We start from the raw sequence: 23,956 nt of genomic DNA on the forward strand, positions 1-23,956 counted from the left end.
CTTCACAGTTCAGGAGCCCCCTATTGATTCTTTTGGCATCCAAAAAAGAAAATGACATCTGTCCTCTGATGGTCAGAAATAAGGCACTTACTTACTTAGAGCAGGTCAGTGCAGGCTGTAAGAAGCATCTTGGACTTATAGCTAAGAGCAGCAAAAGGCGTCTCTCGAATGAAGATGTGTGGCAACAAATTCTGGTCATTATATGCAAGAGGTAGCCAATTGTTACACTCCTCAAGGTTCCCCTGCTTATCCCCCGAAGAACTATACACATTAATACAAGAATAACTGGAAACTTTGCACATTAGAAACATCAAAGTTCCCTTTGTTTTTTGGATTGAGATAAGCTAAGCAGCAGTCTGGCCGCAGCAGCCTGCTGCTTTCTTTGTGGTACAAGTTGTAGCAGTGTTTGGATCAGAGCTTTCACCCTGGATTTTCTCTTGGTTTTTCAAAGTCAGCTGTACAACAGATCTGTGTGAATGGTAATGTTCATCACACTGTGACTACACCTCTAACAACAAGGCAGACTGCAGTACTGCAAGAGGACACCAACTTGCAGAAGCCTGTCGGAGTATTTAAATTCTGAATTCCGAGCTATTTTGTTATTGTAGCACAATGATTTTTTTCTGATTGTAACAAAAGTAAGTCAGTTATTCATGGAAGAACTAAAGAGTATTCTGCCTGTTGTTTTCAGGGAGTCATGTGTATGTTCTTTTAGACACTCCTATTACATAAAATAAAATGTTTTCTTCCATATAATCAGGGTCATAAGCTCTGACATTACTAGAGCATGAATCATCAGAGCACACTCATACATGCACACTGCAATAAACAGGCTTAAATTTTACTTCTTATTACGGTGTCAACTCAATAGAGATAATGAAGTAAGAGCCATTTATAGTCTCCTGGCTTATTCCCAACTTAACTGGGATCAAAAACTGGATGAACAATGCTATACTGAAGTGGAGCCATAGTTGCTGAGAGCAGAACTTCACAAGTAAACAACAGATGCATGATAACACTTTAGACTCAGAAATTCTTCATATACTTCTGTCCTTTCAAATATTACAAATAACTTACTTATCCTTCTTTTTTCTTGGTATCCTGTGAATACCAACTGCCTCTCTCATGGCATTTTTCTTCCTGGTTTTCGGTTGAACCCCCAGCAAGTAGAAGCTGTAAATATTGCACAGTACATTAGGATGGAAGACTAGAAAAGGGACTGGCACCTGCAGGGTGATTCTTCAGTCCAAAGAAAAGCTCTTCATTTTTTCTGCTAATTCCTGTCTCATTTCTATATGCTTTTTCAGGTTGTGCACTTCATGGGGCAGGTTAATGTCCCACACTGACACGCAGGACTGTAATTCTGGAAAACAAACACAATGGAAAACTGTCACAGAATCAGCTTATTGCATAATTAGAATTGGTTTTGCTTATGTGCTTATGTTTTAATTACTTGTAAATTGCCTCAGTGAAGCTTGATGCTTAGGACCTGGAAGACAATTTATATGACACTTTATGTGTGAGGTAATGCAGTTATGGGTTACAAGCTGTTTGTACTTGCACAATGATATGGATTCTAGTTCCTCAACTTAGAGTATACCATTTAAAAAGCATTTGAAAAACCATTTTTTGTGCCTGTAGGCCGTAAGGTACTGACCTGAACTACAGCTAATCATAGAAGAGAATAGTTAGGGTTGGAAAGGACCTTAAGAGCAATTAGTTCCAACCCCCCTGCCACGGGCAGGGACACCTCACACTAAACCATGTCACCCAAGGCTCTGTCCAACCTGGCCTTGAACACCGCCAGGGATGGAGCATTCACAGCTTCCCTGGGCAACCCATTCCAGTGCCTCACCACCCTTACAGTAAAGAATTTCTTCCTTATATCCAATATAAACTTCCCCTGTTTAAGTTTTAACCCGTTACCCCTTGTCCTGTCACTACAGTCCCTGATGAAGAGTCCATCCCCAGCATCCTTGTAGGCCCCCTTCAGATACTGGCAGGCTGCTATGAGGTCTCCACGCAGCCTTCTCTTCTCCAGGCTGAACAGCCCCAACTTTCTCAGCCTGTCTCCATACGGGAGGTGCTCCAGTCCCCTGATCATCCTCGTGGCCCTCCTCTGGACTTGTTCCAACAGTTCCATGTCCTTTTTATGTTGAGGACACCAGAACTGCACACAATACTCCAAGTGAGGTCTCCCGAGAGCAGAGTAGAGGGGCAGGATTGCCTAATGCTAGTACTGAAGTGCCTGCATAAAATTTCTTCTCTATTTTCCTGAGTAGATATACCCCAAATGCTTACAAGACTCAAAACACATTCACTGTAAACTAAAAATGAAAACTGATTCCACAAGGTAGTGAGCATCCTGGGAGAAGGTCACTTCTTCAATTTCCCTTCATGCAAACAGCTCTTGATTCATGGAGAATGCACATTGCTTTTAGTGGAATAAGGATAATTGAGAATACTTGCATGAATTAGTGCTCACAAACCAAGCCCCCAAAGCTTCTGTGAGTCTCTGTTTCCTCTCTGTATAATTAATGGCACTCTCAAATACAATCAAAAGACTGAAAAGGCAATAGGCATTCTTATGGTAACAATCAGGGAATATCAGAACATAAAAACCACTGCTGTAAGTTTGATTCCTATTTTACTCCAAACTGTCAGCTCATCTACACTTGCCACCTTTAACTTTATACTGTCATTGCCATGTTTTTAGAAGCCACAAGGATAAGATCAAGGTGAAGAAGGGCATTGATCAGAACAACTGTAACTATTCTTAGGAAACTCCAAAGACAGAGATTTTCCATCTATCTTCCATTTCCAGCACTTCGCTACCCTAATTGTCAGGAAGCTTTTGCTGATGTCTGACCTAAATCTCCCTCGTTGTAACAGAAACTGGTTAGACCTTATCCTACCCACAGGGAATTTGTAGAAGTCTTTATTCCCTTCCTATTTCTTTACATATTTGAAGCCTATTATTATGTCCTCTCTAAGATTTATTTATATTAAACAGCTTAACCTCCTGCAACATTTTCTTGCAGGTTGCATTTCTCTTCTCTGGACTATTCCTAGTAATCTGGATCATCCAGCAATGATCCAAATGGATATGCTCCTTGAGCAGAGGCCATAGCAGCATTCACCAGGGTTTAACAATTGGCTCATGTCTTACAGACACCACATTTTTTGGTGTCTGCCTCTTCTGCAGCAACGTGACATGGCTGACTCATGTTCAGCCTACAATCAATTATAACCCTTTTTTATGCAGCACTGCTGTTTAAGCTGATCATTTCCTCATGTTGGTACAACGGATCATTCCTAATTAAGTAAAAGGTCTTGCATTTGTCCCCACTGAATTGTATCCTATTTCCTTCCAGACTACTTGTTCTATTTGTCAAGATTATTTTGAACTCTAATCCTGCCCTCCCGTGTGCCTGTGGCTTTGTCTCAGCTGAGAATTGTCTGCACACCTGAAAAGCACATTCACCGTGTCTTCATCCACATCATTCATGAAAACACTGAGGATTCCTGACCTAGCACAGACCCCTCTGGAAATCCATTTGATACATTCTCTGATTAGACAATGACATTTACTCTCCAAGTACAGTTTTCCAGCAAATTATGTTATATACTTCAACTAGTGGGTGGCTTCCTCTGCTCCATTTTTGAAAGTTACTGTTAGTTTGTATGGAGCCCAGGAATGCAAAAGACAACAAAAACTAATAATAATGTTTCAATAAAATGACATCTAATGATGATCATCAACTCTCCACTCCCAGTGGGCAGTCAAACATAATAGTGTCTACTCCTATAATAATACAAATTAATAAAACACAGCTCAGGTACCTTTGTGGTATTTGTTGTCTTCGGTATCATGTTTATAGCAATATCCCAAAACCAGGACTGCATTCTTGAGACTCCCTTTTTAAAAGAAATAAAAAATCAAATTTTCATTTAAATGGGAACTTTGTAATTTAAGGACAGAAAGAGTAGATGACATCATGCCACTAAGAGGACGGAAAGCAGAGTTCAGTCAACTGGACCCTTTATTCAAAATCATTAACCATGAAAGCCCCAGACATGAAAACAATATAGTTCATGTCTCCATTTAATGTAGGGGTTTATCAGGGTTCAAAGGCATAAGCACTGGATCAGCCGACCAGCCTGTTGAACAAGCCTGAGAACAAAGCACCCTATTATATACCACAAGCAGGGGTAGTAGAGTCACAGGAAACAGATGTCACAGCAAAGGGAGAGGCTGCAAATGAAGTCCCAGTGCACAGCAGAGATAGAAAGTACCAGTAATCAGTTTGGTTATGAAAAAAGAACAACAAAATATGATACAAACTAATTAAAAGTGTTCTGACCTAATTATGGCATGTAGGTGGGAAAGGAATTAGCATGGCAGCAGAAATAAGGGACAGATTGTAGGAAGGTGCCTACTGAATAATGCAAAAAAGACTAGGAAGACAGGATTCGCTGGATCACAGAGGGCTAAGTGGAATGTGCCAGTGTTTCAGCATCAACTTCCTGCTTATTCCCAACAAGACCTGTTTATAAATGTCTTGCAAGATAGATGGAAGCTGTTACAAGTTCTCCTGCCACAGCAGCTCCCTGTCCTATTGGCAGCACGAGGAGGGCAGTCAGCCTTTGGCTTTATGCTAGTAGAGGAATATAGGACCCAGCCTACATACCTGGGTCACGGATCAGGCCAGGGAAGGAACACGCTCCTGTCTGTGCCTCACACCTCTTTGTACATGAAGTCGTTACATACTTCCCCAGAGGAAAGATGAGGAGCGTTTCTGGGGTATAAATAGACTGGAGTATGGCTTATTGGGAAAGCCACAGCCTTGGAAGTTTTGTGTGACTACACTGCAGTGTGACCCTCACAATACGTTCCTTCTGGATCAGCAGATGTTTTTAGTGGGTCCCCCAGGACCTCTGCAAGGTAGAGAGATTTTCACTGCCCTGTGGAGATCTGCAGTATATTCTCCTTTGATACTGATTTAATTCTGCTTATGGTAGTTGAGGGCTGTTGGGAACCACATATGTCTTTCATGCTCAGATTTTTCATAACTTACCGAAATTTTTCCTGCAACCAGTCCTATCCATACTCCTTATAAAAGTGATTGGAACTGAAGTATAATGTATCTTACTCAGATTAGGGTCCTTTCTTACTATATAGATAATTTTTTATGGTAAGGCTGATGTCTATTATAAGCCAATGTGTTAGGTGAGAGAATAAGAAAAAGACATTAGATTTTCACATTCATGTATGAACTAAGATAAAATTGATGTCTCAAAGTCTGGCAATCTCTTTTCCCAGAAATATTTACATCTGATTGACATTCCATATTTTAACCTTAAATGAAACTATTTAATAGAAAAGTATTTCCCTCTATTTTCTCTCATTTTCCACAAATAATGCGTTATTATCAAGAATTGCTCAGCAGCCTCAGTGCCATTTTCACTGATTCTGTGAAAAATCACAGCAGGAATGAAGTCCTTGAATTTAGGAAAAAAACCCAACCCTTGCAAAATAATTGCTGGGAAAAGATGATCAAAAGAAAAAAGTCCCCATCAAACTGCATGTATCAATCCTACCTGATGTTGTTGAGATTTGTGCAACTGCAGCTGAACTCCTTCTCCTGAAGTGTTAACTTTGCTATACATAAAGTTTTCATTAAAAATGTTGAGGTGACTAGAAACAAAGGCTGCGAGACCCAAGGCTTTTTAAATCAGACTGTATTATTCTATAGGACACACTTTGCCTACCAGTGACAGTAACAAGTGAGGCAGAAATTTTCATAGTAACTATTCTTTACAAAATGCCAAAAATAAAATGTCTCTTTATAGCACTGATACTGCAGCTATCAGGACTAGAAGGACTGAAAATGCTGTGCTAGCGTATACCTGGACTCTAAAGCTCGCTGTCTTAACAGCTGAGGACTGAACAGACTCTACAAACTTGCTGTCACAGGCAAAGGCAAGTCAGGGGAAGATGAAGGTTTTTTGTCTCATACCCGTGTCAGCACTATGCACTAACTGTAATCTATGGATATCTTTGGCGCCAGAAAGGAAAAAACAGCCTCCAGATTAAGTTCATGATGGTAATGAGTAAACAGCCTGCAACTGTGAAGTTTGCTAGCAGGATCGCAACATGTTTCTGAGACCACAACAGCAGCTTCGGAGTCTTTTTTGACACTAAATCACACAGGCAAGTGAAGTCCACAGCTTTTTTCAAAACACAGTGGAAGGCAATGGGAATCCACATGTGCCACAGAGTACTTCCTGAAGTAATATATTTTGAGTGTACCCACCACTGCAGTACAATGAACTCTTGACCTGGTATGACCTTTATTACTTTTGGAAGAGATGCAGGAGAGTGTACAGGTGAAGGAAGTTACAACAGCCAAAAATGCCCCATACTCAATCATGCTCCTCTGGCTGTTTGTAATCACCACTGAAAACCCACAACTACCCTCTGCCTACAGCAGCTCAAAACAACTGGTGACAGGAACAGCAAATACGTACAAGTCTGCACCCTGAGCCCAAGTGTGTAGCACTTTCCCAGCTTTGCTGTGACTTGCTGTGACCCAAACCTAAAAGAACCACTCCAGAACAAGGATGGGAGAAGAAAACTGGGTTAGAAGCAATTAAGGGAAAATCATTAAAACCTAACAAGCCCCACAGACAGAAAAGCCAGAAGCATAAAACTTAAGATGGAGGAAGAACACAGGCAGACACAGATGGAGACAGCGACTATCAGACAGAACTTAGTGACAGCTGTGCTGAAGCATGGCACAAGAACACAGTGAAGGTGAGGTGTGTTCATGTGCTGATCAGTGACAAGCCAGGGAAGAGCTGTTTACGTGGGCACAGGTATGATGGCCCACTTGTACTTACCAAACACCGTAGTGTCTGACAGTAACTGAAGATGACAGTGGTAGAATAGAACGAATGAACACAACATGGAAAATGGTAATCTGTTCCGGAATACCATGTCAAAAAGGACACAGCAATCCGGAACTTGGCACTGATTTTTAAAGTACACATCATTTGATGGTTTTACTTACCTAGCTGAGCTGTTATCATGGATCTAACAGAATCACAAAAGTTGTCTATAACTCGCACAGGACAACGTGTTGATATATCAAGCAGCAAGATATGTCCTCCTCCTGTCCCTATCCACAGTGCAGTATTTTTCTGCAGGCAAATTGTCTTCACTCTCCCAGAATAAGCCAATTTATGTTTTGATTCTGTGCTTAGTTTTTCCATTTTGTCCCTATGAGTATGGAAAGAATTTGTATTAAAATCTGTTGGCACACTATTCCACAACTGCTAAAATGACTCAATACCAGCCTGTTAAACAATCGTTCATCAATGCCAATCAGTTGATCGACTTGAAACAAACTGGGATGAAAACTAGTGGACTTATAAGAGCTAGCTGGTCTGCTTCAAAAGACCTTTAAATAGGAGGCAGATATTCTCTGCTCTTTCCCAGTCTGCAGGAGGGTCACTGCAAAGCGGGAGGAGCACACCTAGAGCTGGTCCTGATCTCACCATAAGAATCAAATGCACATTGCACATTAAGGGAGAGGAACAATTTAAATGCAAATGAAAATCACCAACGCTGTTAGTTAAACTCTGATCTACTGCATCTGTGCACTGGAGAAAGAAGACATATTCAGGGGATGCAGGCAGTAACTGGATGCAAAAGCATTAGCACCGGAAGGACAGCAAAAGACTTTCTTCTTTCTCAAGCAGTTACATGAATCTTCTTGATATCATAAAAAAATTGTGAAATATAATAAGGGTCTTAAGAAATTAAGATTCTGCATCAAATATTTTGAAGTTCTCAGCCAAAAGAGAGGAAAACAATTCCACATTTACCAAAACAACTGGGCAAATTCTTTACCTCCAGCAGGTTAAGGTAATATGCTAGAGAAGGCAATGTGATACTCAGCTTTCTTTGCATCTGTCTGTACTGGGATGGTGTTATTTTTTTTCTTAGTAGCTGAGATGAAACACTTACTTAAGAAAATGTGCACAGTCAATTAGTTCAGAAAGTTTTTCTGTCTTCTTATCCCAGATTTCCACAAAATGGCTGTTTTTCTTTGCCAGATAGATGGATTTGTCTATTGCTATTGAAATAATGTTTGCATCACTGTAAGCATTATGACAGAACCTAGAAGAGAGAACTCCAGTTAGATACAGAGAAAATATTTAATTGACTACTATGACTGGGGTTAGCTTCCCTTTAACTGTTACAGAATACTCAGCATTAGAACCAAACTGGACTTGGATACAACTGAAAGGGTTTGCTATAATCTTCCTCTAGTTTGACACAGACTCTCACAGTAATGGAGGTTTTGCCCATGTGAGAATTGTATCAAACACTCCAAAAACTTGAGTCTCTAGTTTCTAAATCATGAGAAGTCAGCAATCATGCATGATTTAACTATATAGGGCAAAGGTACGCATGCATATCATGCTGACAAACACATACGGACAAATATTATTCTCAGTATGTGTGTATGATTCTAAATAATGTAGATAGGGCCTGGACAAATGTAATCGCAGGAGAAAAACTGATCAGTGGCATTTATACATTTTCTGAATAGATACTGACTTCCTAAATCCTTTATATAGTAAAAATGCATATTCCTTGTTTAAAAGCAGCAATGAACACTTTAAACACTACTCACTGATCTTACTTTAATGCACATTGTAGTCCATCTGTATTATGGAAGGAAAAGAACAGAAAGAAGAGAACTCATAGAACAGGCTATAGAACATGACATTACATCAGAAGTACTGCCAGAAATCTTCAATAAAACAACAAGAGCCAAGTAACATCACTTATAAATAAACTCACAGTTGACTTGTCTTTGTTTCAATGAGCTTTTGAACAGAGAAATCACTAGATAAGGCAATGATCTTTGTTCCACAGCCTCCCCAGATTATGTTTTTTTCAGATAAGCATGAGGATTCGTTCAAGCACATCAGTGGTGTGCTAACATTTCCTATAGTTAGTATCTTCAAAGGTGTAGCACCCTTACACTGCAAGAAAAAATACACTCTCCATTAGAAACAAGGCATATACAGGCACTCAGGAACTGTTAAAACAAGGCCACACAGCCTGCTGAGGTAAATTTAAACAGCCAGATTTTCTGAACCATTATGGTATCTTTTCAGAATGCTGGAGACTGAAAAGCACCATCGTGTCATTATAGATGTGCCATAGAAAACAGACTGTGTGCATGGAAACAGGAGAGCTTGGACTGATACTTTCTGCAACCCCTGACACAGCCCAAGAACTGGATGGCAAGTCACATCCGCACCCTGCAAACATCCCACACTGAACCATATTCGAGTTCTGCAGTGCACTGCAACTCCATAACTGCTCTAAAGTGCATATGGGTCAGGAGCTAACCCTCAGGAATCAGCTGATATAAACAGCTCCCAGCATTTATGTGTTCTGTGCATGGAACTCTGACCTACAAAAAACCTAAACAATACTGTCTTTTTGAAGATACCCTACAAGAATTTAGTGTGAACAAAAAGAAAAAGGGTCTGTAACAGCAATAAATAAAGGAGATTAAAACCATTAGGATATTCTTAATAACAACCATTAATGTCACTCTCTACTCAGTTTGCCAGGCCTTTCAAAGTCCTATAATGAGAAATAATTTCAACTCTGAACTCTATTGTTAAAACAGATACTGTAAAACACGTGCAGTTTATCTAAGAATGAAGTAGAAAATTAGTTTTAGTTTTAGAGAAGCAATTAAAAATAAGCTAAATGAAATAAAGCTACTATTGTTAACTGCTTTACATTTCACTTATAGTATTTTGTAGAACAGACAGCTAAGAACAAGTCTACCTTTACTGCTCTGTCTTCAAAAACTGCCAGTCTGCCATCAGCTGTGCCTACCAAGAAGAAATTCTTCTGTTTGCTGAAATAAAATAAATAAAGAATGAATTCTAGAAATGCCTTTATCAGGCAAGAAAATATTAAACGAGCGGCCTCCGGTATTTCAAGAGTTTCACTAAACACAAAAAGCAAATACAACTACTTGTGGTCAGGAATGTGGTCTCCAGATATACTAGGTGCAAAATTAAGTGAAAATACAGGCAAAATAAGCAGTTAGTCTGAGCAAGTGCACTGATGCCATTTTCTGAGCATCTCTGTTTAGTCATATTTTCAAAATGCAACCCAAAATATTTAAAATTCATTTATACCTTTGCTTTGACAGAGAATTACAGTATAAACAAGTGATGGAATCCGACATCTTCTGCAGACGATGCCTTCTTGTTTCATCTTCTGTGTTAACTGCCCACAGAGAGCCAGACTGGGTTCCTGCTACAATCCAGTTTTCTTTCTCAGTAGGAAGGGTCACTAAGGCCAAACTTAAAATTTTACTATCTGCCATATCCTGAGTCAGAAAAGATAAACAACCTGGTTATGATTTCAGTAAGGGTAAATGCTAATAAATTGCTCATAATGAAAATAAACTTCCTGGAATGTGAATGGTTATCCTCCCCATTCAGAAATCTAATTCTCTATTAGCAGAATACATCTTCAGGCTGTACTTCAAAGTGCTGGGAAGGACCCCTCAAACACTACACAGGAAAATCTCTAAGCTGAATGCTGAAAAAAATGTTCTCTCTCTCTATTCTAGTGAAGGTCTCAAAGCCATCAGGGAATTAAGCAAATGAAAATGCACTGCAATATATGCTCAGTTTAATTGCTAACAATAAAAGTACTGGTCTAATTTTTTTTTTTTCTCATATTAGTTTTAGCAAAATAAGCCATGTAATTTATACCAAAGCTACCAATTCAAATGTATCATGGTCAACAGATGGAAATATAACTTCAGTAACTTTGATGATGAGTCATATTCAGTTGTGGCACACATGTTCATCACAGCACATCAAGCCTGGTTAAAACCTTTTTCCTTTTCTGAAGGCACAGGACTGAGATGTACAAAAATCAAATGAAAAGAGCTGAAGGATATCACCCAAAGTGGCACAAGGAGATGGCATCAATGAGAAGACAAGAATCTTTAAGAGAGACAGGAATCTTTAAGAGACTATCTGGATTGTTAAGGGAGGTAGAGATACGAAGGGCTGTGTAACTACTACTCCTTGTTCTAGCCTTCATGCTAGAAATAGCTTCCATCTGAGTCGAAGAAAGGAAGCCAGGAAGACAGCATTATGAGAAAGTTCCATCTGGATGGCAGGAAAAGAAGAAAAAGTGGCTGCATTTTTGCTTCATTTCATGGGTACAGTGATGACTCACTTATGAGCAGTCCTTCTTCTCACAAAGCTTAGAAGTAATATCCTGCTGTTAAAATGCAATTAATTCTTCTGAAATACAGCTGGGTGCCAAAAATTCAGAATAAATGGCAACTTTCCTACATACCTCACAAGTATGTCCATCTGTATTTAAGTTAACAAATGAAAGTTGTGCTTTTTCTGTGTTCCCATTGCCTATCCAGACTCCTGCCTTCTTGCAGCTTTGATTGGCGGCAACCATGCACTCTGCCGTAGCTGTGCTGGGTATTGAAACATACCTCATCAAACATATAAGCTCTGCAGAATTCAGGATCTCATAAACCTACAAAGAAAGCCACAGCATGCACAAGGTAATAACAATGACTTGTACACTGATAAATAACAAGCAATGGAGAACAATGTTTTATGAAATACGAACACAGTGTCTCAGCAGGTCTGCTCATCTGTATCAGTACTGTTAATGAGCAATCTTTGTGCATTGAGAAACTTGACATTGACTCTCATATTTCTGTTAGAATTTCAGGAAGTCAGTGGGGTTAAGGCACATGTGAAAATTTCACCCATTTCAAAGAGCAACGTGATGTGTGATAACAGACACATCAAAGTAGGTTTCACATCCACGCTTGCTGTTCCTCCTTTCACATGCATGAATGGCATAGGCTAACCGTACTGATACTACAACAAAGTCTTTTTTGCATAGCCCTAGTAAAGACCATGAAGTAATCTGAATCCTGTTTCCCTGCGATCACTATACAGCAACACAGGGAAAAACCAGCAGGCTAGAATAAATGTTTGCTAGATTTGAATAGAACTTTTTATGCTGGATGGCAAGAGCAGGTAGTATTTCATGGCTCCTTCAGTTCCAGGAAAGAAGAACAGAAAATACCCTGTGCCTCTTACTAACTTAAATGTTCAATTCCTTTTTAGAAAGCACAACAACTTTGTGGCATCATGTATTATATGTATATACATGTATATACAAATGCAAATACATATACAAAGTAATACCTGGGAAGATGTTGGTCGCTCCTGAGGGTTTTCCTTCAAACACTTTTTAATTAAATTCTCAACTTTAGGCCAGGGAGCACACCCATATTCCTTTACAGGATCTAAAATGTGAAATTAGAGAACTTCTTAACCGGCCTTCACCATAGTTCAGAATTGAGAGTTCTGAAAAAATTTCTTCTTATTTTAAGATATCATCTAAGTTCTTACAGAGCTGCTCCAAGAAATATCATACTCTAAAAATGTAAAGCTAAAATGTCAGCATGAACAGCTTGGAATTTCTCATCCACCATTAAATGTTAAGAGCATGAAATGCTAGAGCTAGAGTCCTTTTCATTAAGAGCAGTTAAAGCAAATGGATTTTGCTTTAACTTTTTCTTTGCTCTTCCTATACCTGGGACTGAGTCACAGATGTGTGTGAGTTGTGTTTTGATTAAGGCTGACCATTCAAAGGCTTGTCATTTCAGTCTGTTGTCTTTTCAGTTCTTATTCAGTTGCATATGGGTATGGAATACAGATAAGCTTCCAATAAAATATACAGCAATTTAGATAAACAACTCCATACAGTACTTATGCGATATGGAAGTTTAAAAACCACTCAGGGCTTTGAATATGTACCTTATGACTACAGTGATGACCTCTCTAAGAACAAAACAAGAAATCTGAAGAGAGCCTTTTACAAGCACATGTAGTGATAGGACAAGGGGGATGGATTTAAACTCATAGAGGGGAGATTTAGATTAGATATTAGGTTACCATATTGGTTCATGATAATTGACAGCAGATACTCCAGTCCTACATTAGACGGAGGTAACATTAATGATAAAATACTTGCAAATGAACATATTCAGTTCAGCACATGACAGACACTGTTTACTTGTGAGCTCAGCCAGAACCCTTTTTGGTGGAAATATATAAATGATGAACATGTGTACAGATGGAATTCTATCTCCAGAAATTAATATTTCATAGGGCTTATAATACAGAAAACAGCCAAATGGACAGCTGCATTCAAGAGATACTGAGCCAACAGTTCTGGGGACGGCCTCAGGTTTAAACTGAGCTATGAACTGGAGTAGAAAATGCATGAACTTTCTGCCTCTCCTAATGGAGAAGCCATGCCAGATTGAGTGGCAGAGTTGCTGTCCTTTCCTAGATGGAGTGACCAGCAGGCTTGCCAGGCTGGTCAAGGTTTCTTTAAACTAGATGTGTTGGGGGAGGGGGGTGTCATTCCATCCCAACACACCCAGTCAGTTGCCAGCACCTACAATAAATGCTCGGAGCAATGCAGAGATATTCCAGCCGCTCCAGCCAATGAACCGGCTTCATTTGGAGCTCGGCTCAGATGCCTCTATACAAACGCCCGTAGCATGGGAAACAAACAAGAGGAATTAGAGATCTGTGCACGTCTATGGGGGTATGATATAGTAGGCATCACAGAAACATGGTGGGATGGCTGCTACGACTGGAGTGTTGGAATGAAAGGTTACAGGCTCTTTAGAAAAGACAGGTCTGGCAGGCGGGGAGGGGGAGTTGCTATTTATGTTAGGGATAGGCTGGAGAGTATGGAACTCTGTCTGGGGACGGGTGAGCAGTCAAGAGAGAGTTTGTGGGTCAAGGTTAAAGGGAGAGCAGCGATGGGGGACATTACTGTGGGGATCTGTTACAGACCGCCTGATCAAGAGGAATCTGTGGATGAACTTCTCTATAGGCAGATAGGAACAGCCTCACACTCACAGGCACTTGTTCTTATGGGAGACTTCAACCACCCTGACATCTGTTGGACGGTACGGCGCAGCATAAGCAATCCAGGAGGTTCCTCGATTGTGTGGAAGACAACTTTCTTCTGCAAGTAATAGAGGAGCAGACAAGGAGAGGTGCCATGCTTGACCTCGTGCTCACCAACAGGGAAGGGCTCATTGGAAATGTAATGCTCCAGGGCAGCCTTGGTTGCAGTGACCACGAGATGGTCGAATTCGAGATCCTCGGGACAGTGAGAAGAGCATGCAGCAAGCTCACTGCCCTGGGCTTCAAGAGAGCAGAGTTTGGCCTCTTCAGGAAACTGCTCAGTAAGGTTCCATGGGACACAGCCCTAGAGGGCAGGGGGGCCCAAGACTGTTGGTTGTTATTCAAGGATCACCTGCTCCAAGCTCAGGAGTGTTGCATCTCAACTAGAAGGAAGTGCAGCAAGAGGGCCAGGAGACCTCCTTGGGTGGATAAGGAGCTGCTCAGGAAAATTCAAAGGAAAAAAGAGGCTTACAGAAGGTGGAAGCAGGGACAGGTGGCCTGGGAATAATAAAGGGATGCTGTCTGGGAAGCTAGGGACCAGGTGAGGAAAGCTAAGGCCCAGTTAGAATTGCACTTGGCTAGATGTTAAGGATAGCAGGAAGGGATTCTATAGGTACGTAGCGAGTAAAAGACAGACTAGGGACAACATAGGCCCCCTTCGGAAGATATCGGGAGAACTGGCTACCCAGGATTTGGAGAAGGCTGAGGTTCTTAATGACTTCTTTGCCTCGGTCTTCACTGGCAAATGCTCTGACCGCACCACCCAAGTCTTGGAAGGTGAACGCAGGGACTGTGAGAATGAAGACCCTAGGCCCACTGTAGGAGAGAATCTGGTTCGAGACCATCTTAAAAACCTAAACGTACACAAGTCCATGGGACCTGACAAAATCCATCCGCGGGTCCTGAAGGACCTGGAGAATGAAGTTGCTAAGCCACTGGCCATCATATTTGAAAAATCATGGCAGTCAGGTGAAGTTCCCGATGACTGGAAGAAGGGAAGTATAACCCCCATTTTCAAGAAGGGGAAAATGGATGACCCGGGGAATTACAGACCAGTCAGTCTCACCTCTGTGCCTGGCAAAATCTTGGAGCAGATTCTCCTGGAAGACATGCTAAGGCACATGAAAAACAAGGAGGTGCTTGGTGACAACCAGCATGGCTTCACTAAGGGGAAATCCTGCCTGACCAATCTGGTGGCCTTCTATGATGGGGCTACGAAACTGATGGACAGGGGCAGAGCAGTTGACGTCATCTACCTGGACTTGTGCAAAGCCTTTGACACTGTCCCACATGACATCCTTGTCTCTAAATTGGAGAGACATCAATTTGATGGGTGGACCACTCAGAGGATAAAGAACTGCCTGGATGGCCGCATGCAAAGAGCTGTGGTCAATGGCTCAATGTCCGGCTGGAGACCGGTAACGAGTGGTGTCCCTCAGGGATCGGTGTTGGGACCGGTCTTGTTCAACATCTTTGTCAGTGACATGGACAGTGGGATTGAGTGCGCCCTCAGCAAGTTTGCCGATGACATCAAGCTTTGTGGTTCGGTTGATATGCCGGAGGGAAGGGATGCCATCCAGAGGGACCTCGACACGCTTGTGAGGTGGGCTGATGCCAACCTTATGAAGTTTAACCATGCCAAGTGCAAGGTCCTCCACCTGGGTGGGAGCAATCCCAGGCACAGCTACAGGTTGGGCAGAGAAGAGATTCAGAGCAGCCCTGTGGAGAAGGACTTGGGGGTGTTGGTCGATGAGAAAATGAACATGAGCCGGCTCCAGTGTGCGCTCGCAGCCCAGAAAGCCAACCGTATCCTGGGCTGCATCAAGAGGAGTGTGACCAGCAGGTCGAAGGAGGTGATCCTGCCCCTCTACTCTGCTCTCGGGAGACCTCACTTGGAGTATTGTGTGCAGTTCTGGTGTCCTCAACATAAAAAGGACATGGAACTGTTGGAACAAGTCCAGAGGAGGGCCACGAGGATGATCAGGGGACTGGAGCACCTCCCGTATGAAGACAGGCTGAGAAAGTTGGGGCTGTTCAGCCTGGAGAAGAGAAGGCTGCGTGGAGACCTCATAGCAGCCTTCCAGTATCTGAAGGGGGCCTACAAGGATGCTGGGGAGGGACTATTCATCAGGGACTGTAGTGACAGGACAAGGGGTAACGGGTTAAAACTTAAACAGGGGAAGTTTAGATTGGATCTAAGGAAGAAATTCTTTACTGAGAGGGTGGTGAGGCACTGGAATGTGTTGCCCAGGGAGGTTGTGAATGCTCCATCCTTGGCGGTGTTCAAGGCCAGGTTGGATGAGGCCTTGGGTGACATGGTTTAGTGTGGGGTGTCCCTGCCCATGGCAGGGGGATTGGAACTAGATGATCTTAAGGTCCTTTCCAACCCTAACTATTCTATGATTCTATGATTCTATGGAGTTTTCAGTCTTTAAGAATCTATCACAGTATATCCATTATTGCAGGGCAATAAGTAAGAACACCACATATAAAGATTGTAGTACTATAAAATCTCAACAGCTCTTTACACAGTAATTGTCAAATTCAGAGTTATATTGTCCAGTTTGCCTATATCACATCCAGCTTGATAGCTTCTTCAACCTTCCTTCCAGCAGCCAACAAATACATATTATAAAGCAGATGAAACTATGGAGAATGTTATGTAGCTGGGCACGCACTTCACACTCTTGATAAGTTAAAAAGGGAATTCCTATTTAAATAGGAATTCTGCCGCTTTTTTAAGTGGCACCATTTTTTTAAATGTTTTTTAAATTTAAATAAGATTTCAAGAGGTTTTTAAAAGATTTCAAGATCTGCAGCTTCTCAGTAAAGGCTATTTTAATGTAATGTATCGTGATCGAAGAACAGGAGTGGAGTTGTGTTTATCTTAGTGCATGATACACATTACCACGGTAATACATGTGAAGTCGAGACATGGTATTAGAAGGTACCTTCGGCAGTGCATGATACACATTACCATGGTCATACGTGTGAAATCCAGACATGGTATTAGAAGGTACCTTCAGCAACATCTGTTGTATCTAGATCTGGATAAAGTCCCACATACACAAACCCTCTGTTTCTTTCCAAAGTGAAGCAGATAGATGCCTTGAAATTGCAATGAAATTTTGACCAACATGATGTTCGATAGATGCCTATTTCTCCTTATTTCAAGACCATATGAAACGAGGAGAAGCTTTTAAAAATTACTATTATTTATCCTCCTCTGATCACTGTCAGATGCAACATAAATGAGAGGTGTTATTTTTGGAGGAGGCAGCACAAATGGTCCACTTTAATTTTAAAATTGTAAGAAAGAAGGCATACCTGGTAACTTTCCTTGTATGGCTATTTCATCAAATTCATTTGGAAACTTCAAGCCTTCCATTATTCTACCTCCTCCTGTTAAAATGTCATAAAGCAGCAAGCCAAATGAATAAATATCAGCTTGCTGATTGTAAATAACATTTCCTCTGGCAACCTCCGGTGCTCGAAATCCTGCAAATAAATCATTCATTAATAGTTATGATTCATACCCAGATGAAGCCATCTTTATCCTTTTAAGAGTGAACACTTCTTGATGAAAATGTCACAGGAAGTAAACCAAAAATGGCTCACTATTTCTGGGCTGGCAATAGCTTGCATGTGGCAGACCTCCAAAAAAATCAGCAATCAGTATAAAGGAAGGGGACAGTACATCAGTTATAGAGGTCCTGCACCATTATATATGGAAATAATTCATTTATCAACGAATACTGAAAATGAAGAGCAAGTCCGCAGTCTTTACTGAAGGCCTAACATTTAATACTTGAAGTCACACCTTCATACTCAATTTCCAAGACCTAAAGGCACTTTTCAAAGTCACTGAATTGTTCAGTGCTTTAAAATGGATGTTAATATGTTTTCTCTAACATCAGGGAACAGTGCAGATATTTATTGCCTTTAAATACCCATGTATTACTGAAAAATAGAACACCAAACAAGTTTAGCAGTATAATTTCAATATCACAATACCTACCCTAAAACGAAACAGTAAAAACTATAATGAGTGCATATACTTTAATCTGCTCTCTTTTAAACCTTTTTTATACTCCTTGATTTTTCTAAAAGGGGTTAAAACATGAATAAGAAGTAGGGTTGAGAAGAAGTACAAATCTGGCATCACAACTTGTAATATGATTAGGATTTCATTTTGTGATTGACTTCTTACAGACTACGTAAACCCCATATTAGCTATTTTTGGACATAATGCACTGCAAACCAAAGCGTTTTTCCATACCTGGTGTGCCTTCAGAAGTTTTTATTCCCATTCGGCAACAATACTGGGCAATGCCATAGTCAGCTATTTTTGCAATAACAGCTGAATTGGGATACAGAGTAAAGAGCAACACGTTGTGAGGCTTTAAATCACGGTAGATGATCATTGCTGAATGCAGGTACCTGTTAACCAAAAAAGTATTTAATGAAAGCATTCATAATTTAGGGATGCATCTATACAAGCACACTGAGTGGATTATTCTCAAAACAGTAAATCATGCTTTCAAATGTTAAATACTGTCTTTAAAAATGTCAAATGTCACCAACATGACACCACCATACTGGATATTGACTTTAGAATGGTTTGAATTACTATTTATTGTACATAAACACTGCAGCATTTTAGTACCAAGTCTTAACTGAAGTGTCACTGGCAGTTTGAAAACCGAATCTTAGAAGTTTAAGCTTCACTGATCCCTAAGCTCCTTTTGCAGGTTTTGTCATTTTACAGTCATACTTCAATAGCTCCTGAGGACATTCATGGACTTTCAGAACCTAAAAAATACACTGAATTAACTTCTTTGACATTTTAATAAGAAATCAGTGACCACATAGAAATTCCACCCAGAGCTCTTGCTATTTCCCTACTTACATGAGAGCCACTTGTTAGCAGAAAATCACAGGTAGCAAAAGTTTGTATTATCTGTCAGCTAATCAATCATAAAAATGAAAGCATTTGCCTGGCCCAGGGAACATTTTGCTTGAGACAAGATATAAGAAAAGAGAAGATTTTCATTTGCACTATATCCTACTTGCAGGTGTATCCTGTCTTTAGAGCAAAACAGATATCACGTTTACCTTAAGCCATCAGCTACATGTAGGGCTATCCTGTGCTGAAGTGTTCTAGTTAAACTTGCATTGTCTTGTTGAAGCAAACGATCGAGAGATCCTTTAAGGGCTAATTCCATCACTAGCATCCGGGGACGGATTGCAGCAGCCAGCAGAGACACTAAACTGGGGTGATGGAGGTGACAAAGCACTGCAAGCTCCTGTAAATTGTAAATCAGATGAAATACTGTAAACAGCATAACCTCTGTAGTTCCGAAGTAAACTCAGAAATGTTTTGGAGTGAAGTCTTGAGCTTTTTAAATTCTTCACTAGGGTTGCTATTCTAAGAGTGGCACTACAGTAAAAAAAGGCAGTATTTCTTACTTGTCTTAGAAGCCTGAGGGAAGTATGTTTATTGAAAATCTTTACAGCAACCTCTTCTCCACGATAGGATGCACGGTATACAGATCCAAACCCACCATCACCTTTCCAAAGATAAAATTGAAAAGAATATTAAAAACAAAGGAATATCAACCATTTATCAAAAAAATAGCTGAAAAGTCCAATTTTAAAATGGGTGGATCATCTACTGTGTTAAGGTTCATGATCAGTAATCCAACCACATAAAACCCAGTGTCCTAGCATACAAGTTACTGGAAATTCAAAAGTTGATAACCCAAAATTCAGAATATTTTAAAAAATACATTTCTATAGAAAACAAATCTCTAATTTTTCTTCTATATGTTGCAGAACTGACTTCAACAGATTTGTTTACATCAGCTCTGTAAAAAAGACCCTACAAAATAATGCCTACCCAAGAGAAATTCAGGAGCTTCATCAAATTCCAGGTCATCGTTGTTCAACATAATATTTCTAGGCAAATCAGCCAGTATCAGATCAGGAGCAATCTGAGCTATTGGAATGGTATGTCTTGGTTCATCTGGATTTACCAAAAGGTCACCTAAGAGAAACAAATAAGACAAAAAAAAAGAAGAAAAAGGATAGTCATCATTCAAAAGGCACTGAAAGGTACATGTATCTCTGTGAGTGCACATGATCAATGTACCTAAATAGAAATCCTTATGTGTGTGTACATATATATATGCACACACACTCATAAACATACTTACATGCATATACAACTAATTAATTTTGCCATTCAACTTAATGTATCTCACATGTTTAAGTATTTTCAAGGTTCTGTATATGCACAAATCAAATATGATAGCAATTGTGGTGATGTAACAGCACCAAACTAACCAAGAGATTATTTTTCTTTTTATAAAAAATGAAAGAATTCTGTTAGTTTGTAGAATGTAGAATGAATATAGCTTTTTAAATTTCTGTTGTATGTGGTCCTACCAAAAGATCTAGTATCAGCTTTACTATGTGCTGGATTCAGTTCCATGAATGAAGTTGTATTATCGGTATCATGATAAACGATTACTACCATTTATACATAACTATACAAAGTAGCTGCAATCTGTCCCATATTATATACATATACAGGCAGCTCTTACATAAAAAAAAGAATGAGTTGCTTTTAACTTTTACTGTTATTTTTTACAGAAATAAAACATTTTAAAATAACATGAATTACCCAGATGTTATAAAAAGCTGATGTCGAATAATATTTATCTACACACAGATGTACCTCTAATATGCCTAAATGGCATAAATATATACCTTCTTCAGCTTTTTTAAGTAAGTCATCAAGAAGGATTTTTTGGTGTTCTTCACCATCCTGAAAGCTGTACAGGGCCCATTTCTTCAACAGTGTTTCCCCTTCGCCACATACATCTATATCCAGCAAACCCGGAAACCATTCTTCCATAAGAGAATCTATGTGATCCACAACTTGTCCCAGAAGGATGCATCCTTGAAGAAACCAGAAGAGGGAAATTACAATCGCAATCTGCCATACTTGCAATCGCAAAGCTAAACTCAACATTCCAACAGCAAAAGCACAACAAACCAAATGTCAAGCTGCACTCAAACTGGAGCAAAAATCGGGCTCAGGAATAATTAACCTTTTCTGCAAGAAGGTGCTGTAATCTTCAAAAAACTATCTGGGTTGTTGTCAAATATTGCTGATTCCACCAGGCAATAGGCTTCAGGAGACCAGTTCAAGTAAATACCTTGTCTCCAATACATTCTGTTAGGACGAAGAGCTCGCTCTAGAAAATACAAAATTAGATTAAAAATCTGATCTCCAATATGAATGTTTATATATTTATATATATGTAATATTTATATATAATATATAATATTTTTATAAATATATTTAATGTTTTTAAATATACGGAAAATTTATGGTACTTTGAATATTTAATTATAATAAATATGAATATTTATTGGGTAGGCTAATGCCTACCCAACTAAAGAACAAAATAAAGGCTACAACTTTGCAGTGAGAACAGCCTTACAAAAGCTGAAATCAATCTTTGCTGTTTGCACGCCGCAGTAAAGACCAGGCATTATCTGTTCCTGGGTATTTTTAAGTTACAAAAATGACCACTGCGTTTTCTAGTGTTTGTGAAGTGGCCATAAATTAGCCAAAGTAAAACAACATAGCTTTAATATGCAGGTGTTGGCATTTGTGATCAGTGAATTCATGCTCACTATTGCTGTTGAAGATAAAGATTTGTACCTCTTCCTGACAGCATGTAAGGTGATACTTCAAGCAACCTGTTGATCAGCCTGGACCAAAATCCCATAGGAAAGTATGGCATCTCATAAAGCCTGATGATAATTTCTGAATTTTCACAGTGGGGAAGCTCTATAACAGGTCTGTGATCAGACAAACTGAAAGAATAAAAATGTAAGACATTATTTAATGCTGCTCTTTATCAAAACTGACTGATGACATACAGTATTTATTACATAAAACGTTATTTATTAATGAATGATTCAAATGATCAGGGAGCAGACAGGTAGTGTGCTTGCTTATTCTGCCTGCTTGTGGTAAAGTGAAGTTCAGCTGTAATTTAATCCCAACAGAACCTCAATCATTAGATATTGAATGTACATGTGAGAAAAAACTGAGACACATATAAGGCAGGTAAAATGTTCAGGTAAAATCTTCCTCTGCCAGGACTTCGAAGAACATAGAAACTCTGAAGAGTGCAACCATTTAACACTCTCCATTAGGCAACATAAGCATCCTGCTCCAAGCTCAGGAATGTTGCATCTCAACTAGAAGGAAGTGCAGCAGGAGGGCCAGGAGACCTCCTTGGGTGGATAAGGAGCTGCTCAGGAAAATTCAAAGGAAAAAAGAGGCTTACAGAAGGTGGAAGCAGGGACAGGTGGCCTGGGAAGAATACAGGGATGTTGGCCGGGAAGCTAGGGACCAGGTGAGGAAGGCTAAGGCCCAGTTAGAATTGAACTTGGCTAGGGATGTTAAGGATAGCAGGAAGGGATTCTATAGGTACGTAGCGAGTAAAAGACAGACTGGGGACAACATAGGCCCCCTTCGGAAGATATCGGGAGAACTGGCTACCCAGGATTTGGAGAAGGCTGAGGTTCTTAATGACTTTTTTGCCTCGGTCTTCACTGGCAAAGGCTCTGACCGCACCACCCAAGTCTTGGAAGGTGAACGCAGGGACTGTGAGAATGAAGACCCTAGGCCCACTGTAGGAGAGGATCTGGTTCGAGACCATCTTAAAAACCTAAACGTACACAAGTCCATGGGACCTGACAAAATCCATCCGCGGGTCCTGAAGGACCTGGAGAATGAAGTTGCTAAGCCACTGGCCATCATATTTGAAAAATCATGGCAGTCAGGTGAAGTTCTCGATGACTGGAAAAAGGGAAATATAACCCCCATTTTCAAGAAGGGGAAAATGGATGACCTGGGGAATTACAGACCAGTCAGTCTCACCTCTGTGCCTGGCAAAATCTTGGAGCAGATTCTCCTGGAAGGCATGCTAAGGCACATGAAAAACAAGGAGGTGCTTGGTGACAGCCAGCATGGCTTCACTAAGGGGAAATCCTGCCTGACCAATCTGGTGGCCTTCTATGATGGGGCTACGAAACTGATGGACAGGGGCAGAGCAGTTGACGTCATCTACCTGGACTTGTGCAAAGCCTTTGACACTGTCCCACACGACATCCTTGTCTCTAAATTGGAGAGACATCAATTTGATGGGTGGACCACTCAGAGGATAAAGAACTGCCTGGATGGCCGCATGCAAAGAGCTGTGGTCAATGGCTCAATGTCCGGCTGGAGACCGGTAACGAGTGGTGTCCCTCAGGGATCGGTGTTGGGACCGGTCTTGTTCAACATCTTTGTCGGTGACATGGACAGTGGGATTGAGTGCACCCTCAGCAAGTTTGCCGATGACATCAAGCTGTGTGGTTCGGTTGATCCGCTGGAGGGAAGGGATGCCATCCAGAGGGACCTTGACACACTTGTGAGGTGGGCTGATGCCAACCTTATGAAGTTTAACCATGCCAAGTGCAAGGTCCTCCACCTGGGTGGGAGCAATCCCAGGCACAGCTACAGGTTGGGCAGAGAAGAGATTCAGAGCAGCCCTGCAGAGAAGGACTTGGGGGTGTTGGTCGATGAGAAAATGAACATGAGCCGGCTCCAGTGTGCGCTCGCAGCCCAGAAAGCCAACCGTATCCTGGGCTGCATCAAGAGGAGTGTGACCAGCAGGTCGAAGGAGGTGATCCTGCCCCTCTACTCTGCTCTCGGGAGACCTCACTTGGAGTATTGTGTGCAGTTCTGGCGTCCTCAACATAAAAAGGACATGGAACTGTTGGAACAAGTCCAGAGGAG

General features: G+C 40.7%; 1 protein-coding gene across 1 annotated transcript in view; it reads right to left on the bottom strand.

The window, feature by feature from the left end:
- Positions 1-1,241: 1,241 nt before the first annotated feature.
- Positions 1,242-23,956, bottom strand: part of LRRK2 (leucine rich repeat kinase 2) — a gene marked incomplete at both ends in the record, with an annotated part of 72,402 nt that continues 49,687 nt past the window's right edge. Inside the window, 17 exons of the mRNA XM_080628706.1 lie at positions 1,242-1,363; positions 3,844-3,914; positions 7,070-7,282; positions 8,033-8,185; positions 8,876-9,060; positions 9,884-9,956; positions 10,243-10,436; positions 11,426-11,620; positions 12,307-12,407; positions 17,419-17,589; positions 18,371-18,531; positions 19,207-19,397; positions 19,561-19,661; positions 19,991-20,137; positions 20,863-21,054; positions 21,207-21,353; positions 21,827-21,981. Of these exons, the coding sequence (XP_080484832.1) occupies positions 1,242-1,363; positions 3,844-3,914; positions 7,070-7,282; positions 8,033-8,185; positions 8,876-9,060; positions 9,884-9,956; positions 10,243-10,436; positions 11,426-11,620; positions 12,307-12,407; positions 17,419-17,589; positions 18,371-18,531; positions 19,207-19,397; positions 19,561-19,661; positions 19,991-20,137; positions 20,863-21,054; positions 21,207-21,353; positions 21,827-21,981 (2,572 nt within the window). The remainder of the gene's footprint in view (positions 1,364-3,843; positions 3,915-7,069; positions 7,283-8,032; positions 8,186-8,875; positions 9,061-9,883; positions 9,957-10,242; positions 10,437-11,425; positions 11,621-12,306; positions 12,408-17,418; positions 17,590-18,370; positions 18,532-19,206; positions 19,398-19,560; positions 19,662-19,990; positions 20,138-20,862; positions 21,055-21,206; positions 21,354-21,826; positions 21,982-23,956) is intronic.

The sequence above is a fragment of the Psittacula echo genome (assembly GCF_963264785.1).
Source record: "Psittacula echo genome assembly, chromosome: 1".
Taxonomy (NCBI): domain Eukaryota; kingdom Metazoa; phylum Chordata; class Aves; order Psittaciformes; family Psittacidae; genus Psittacula; species Psittacula echo.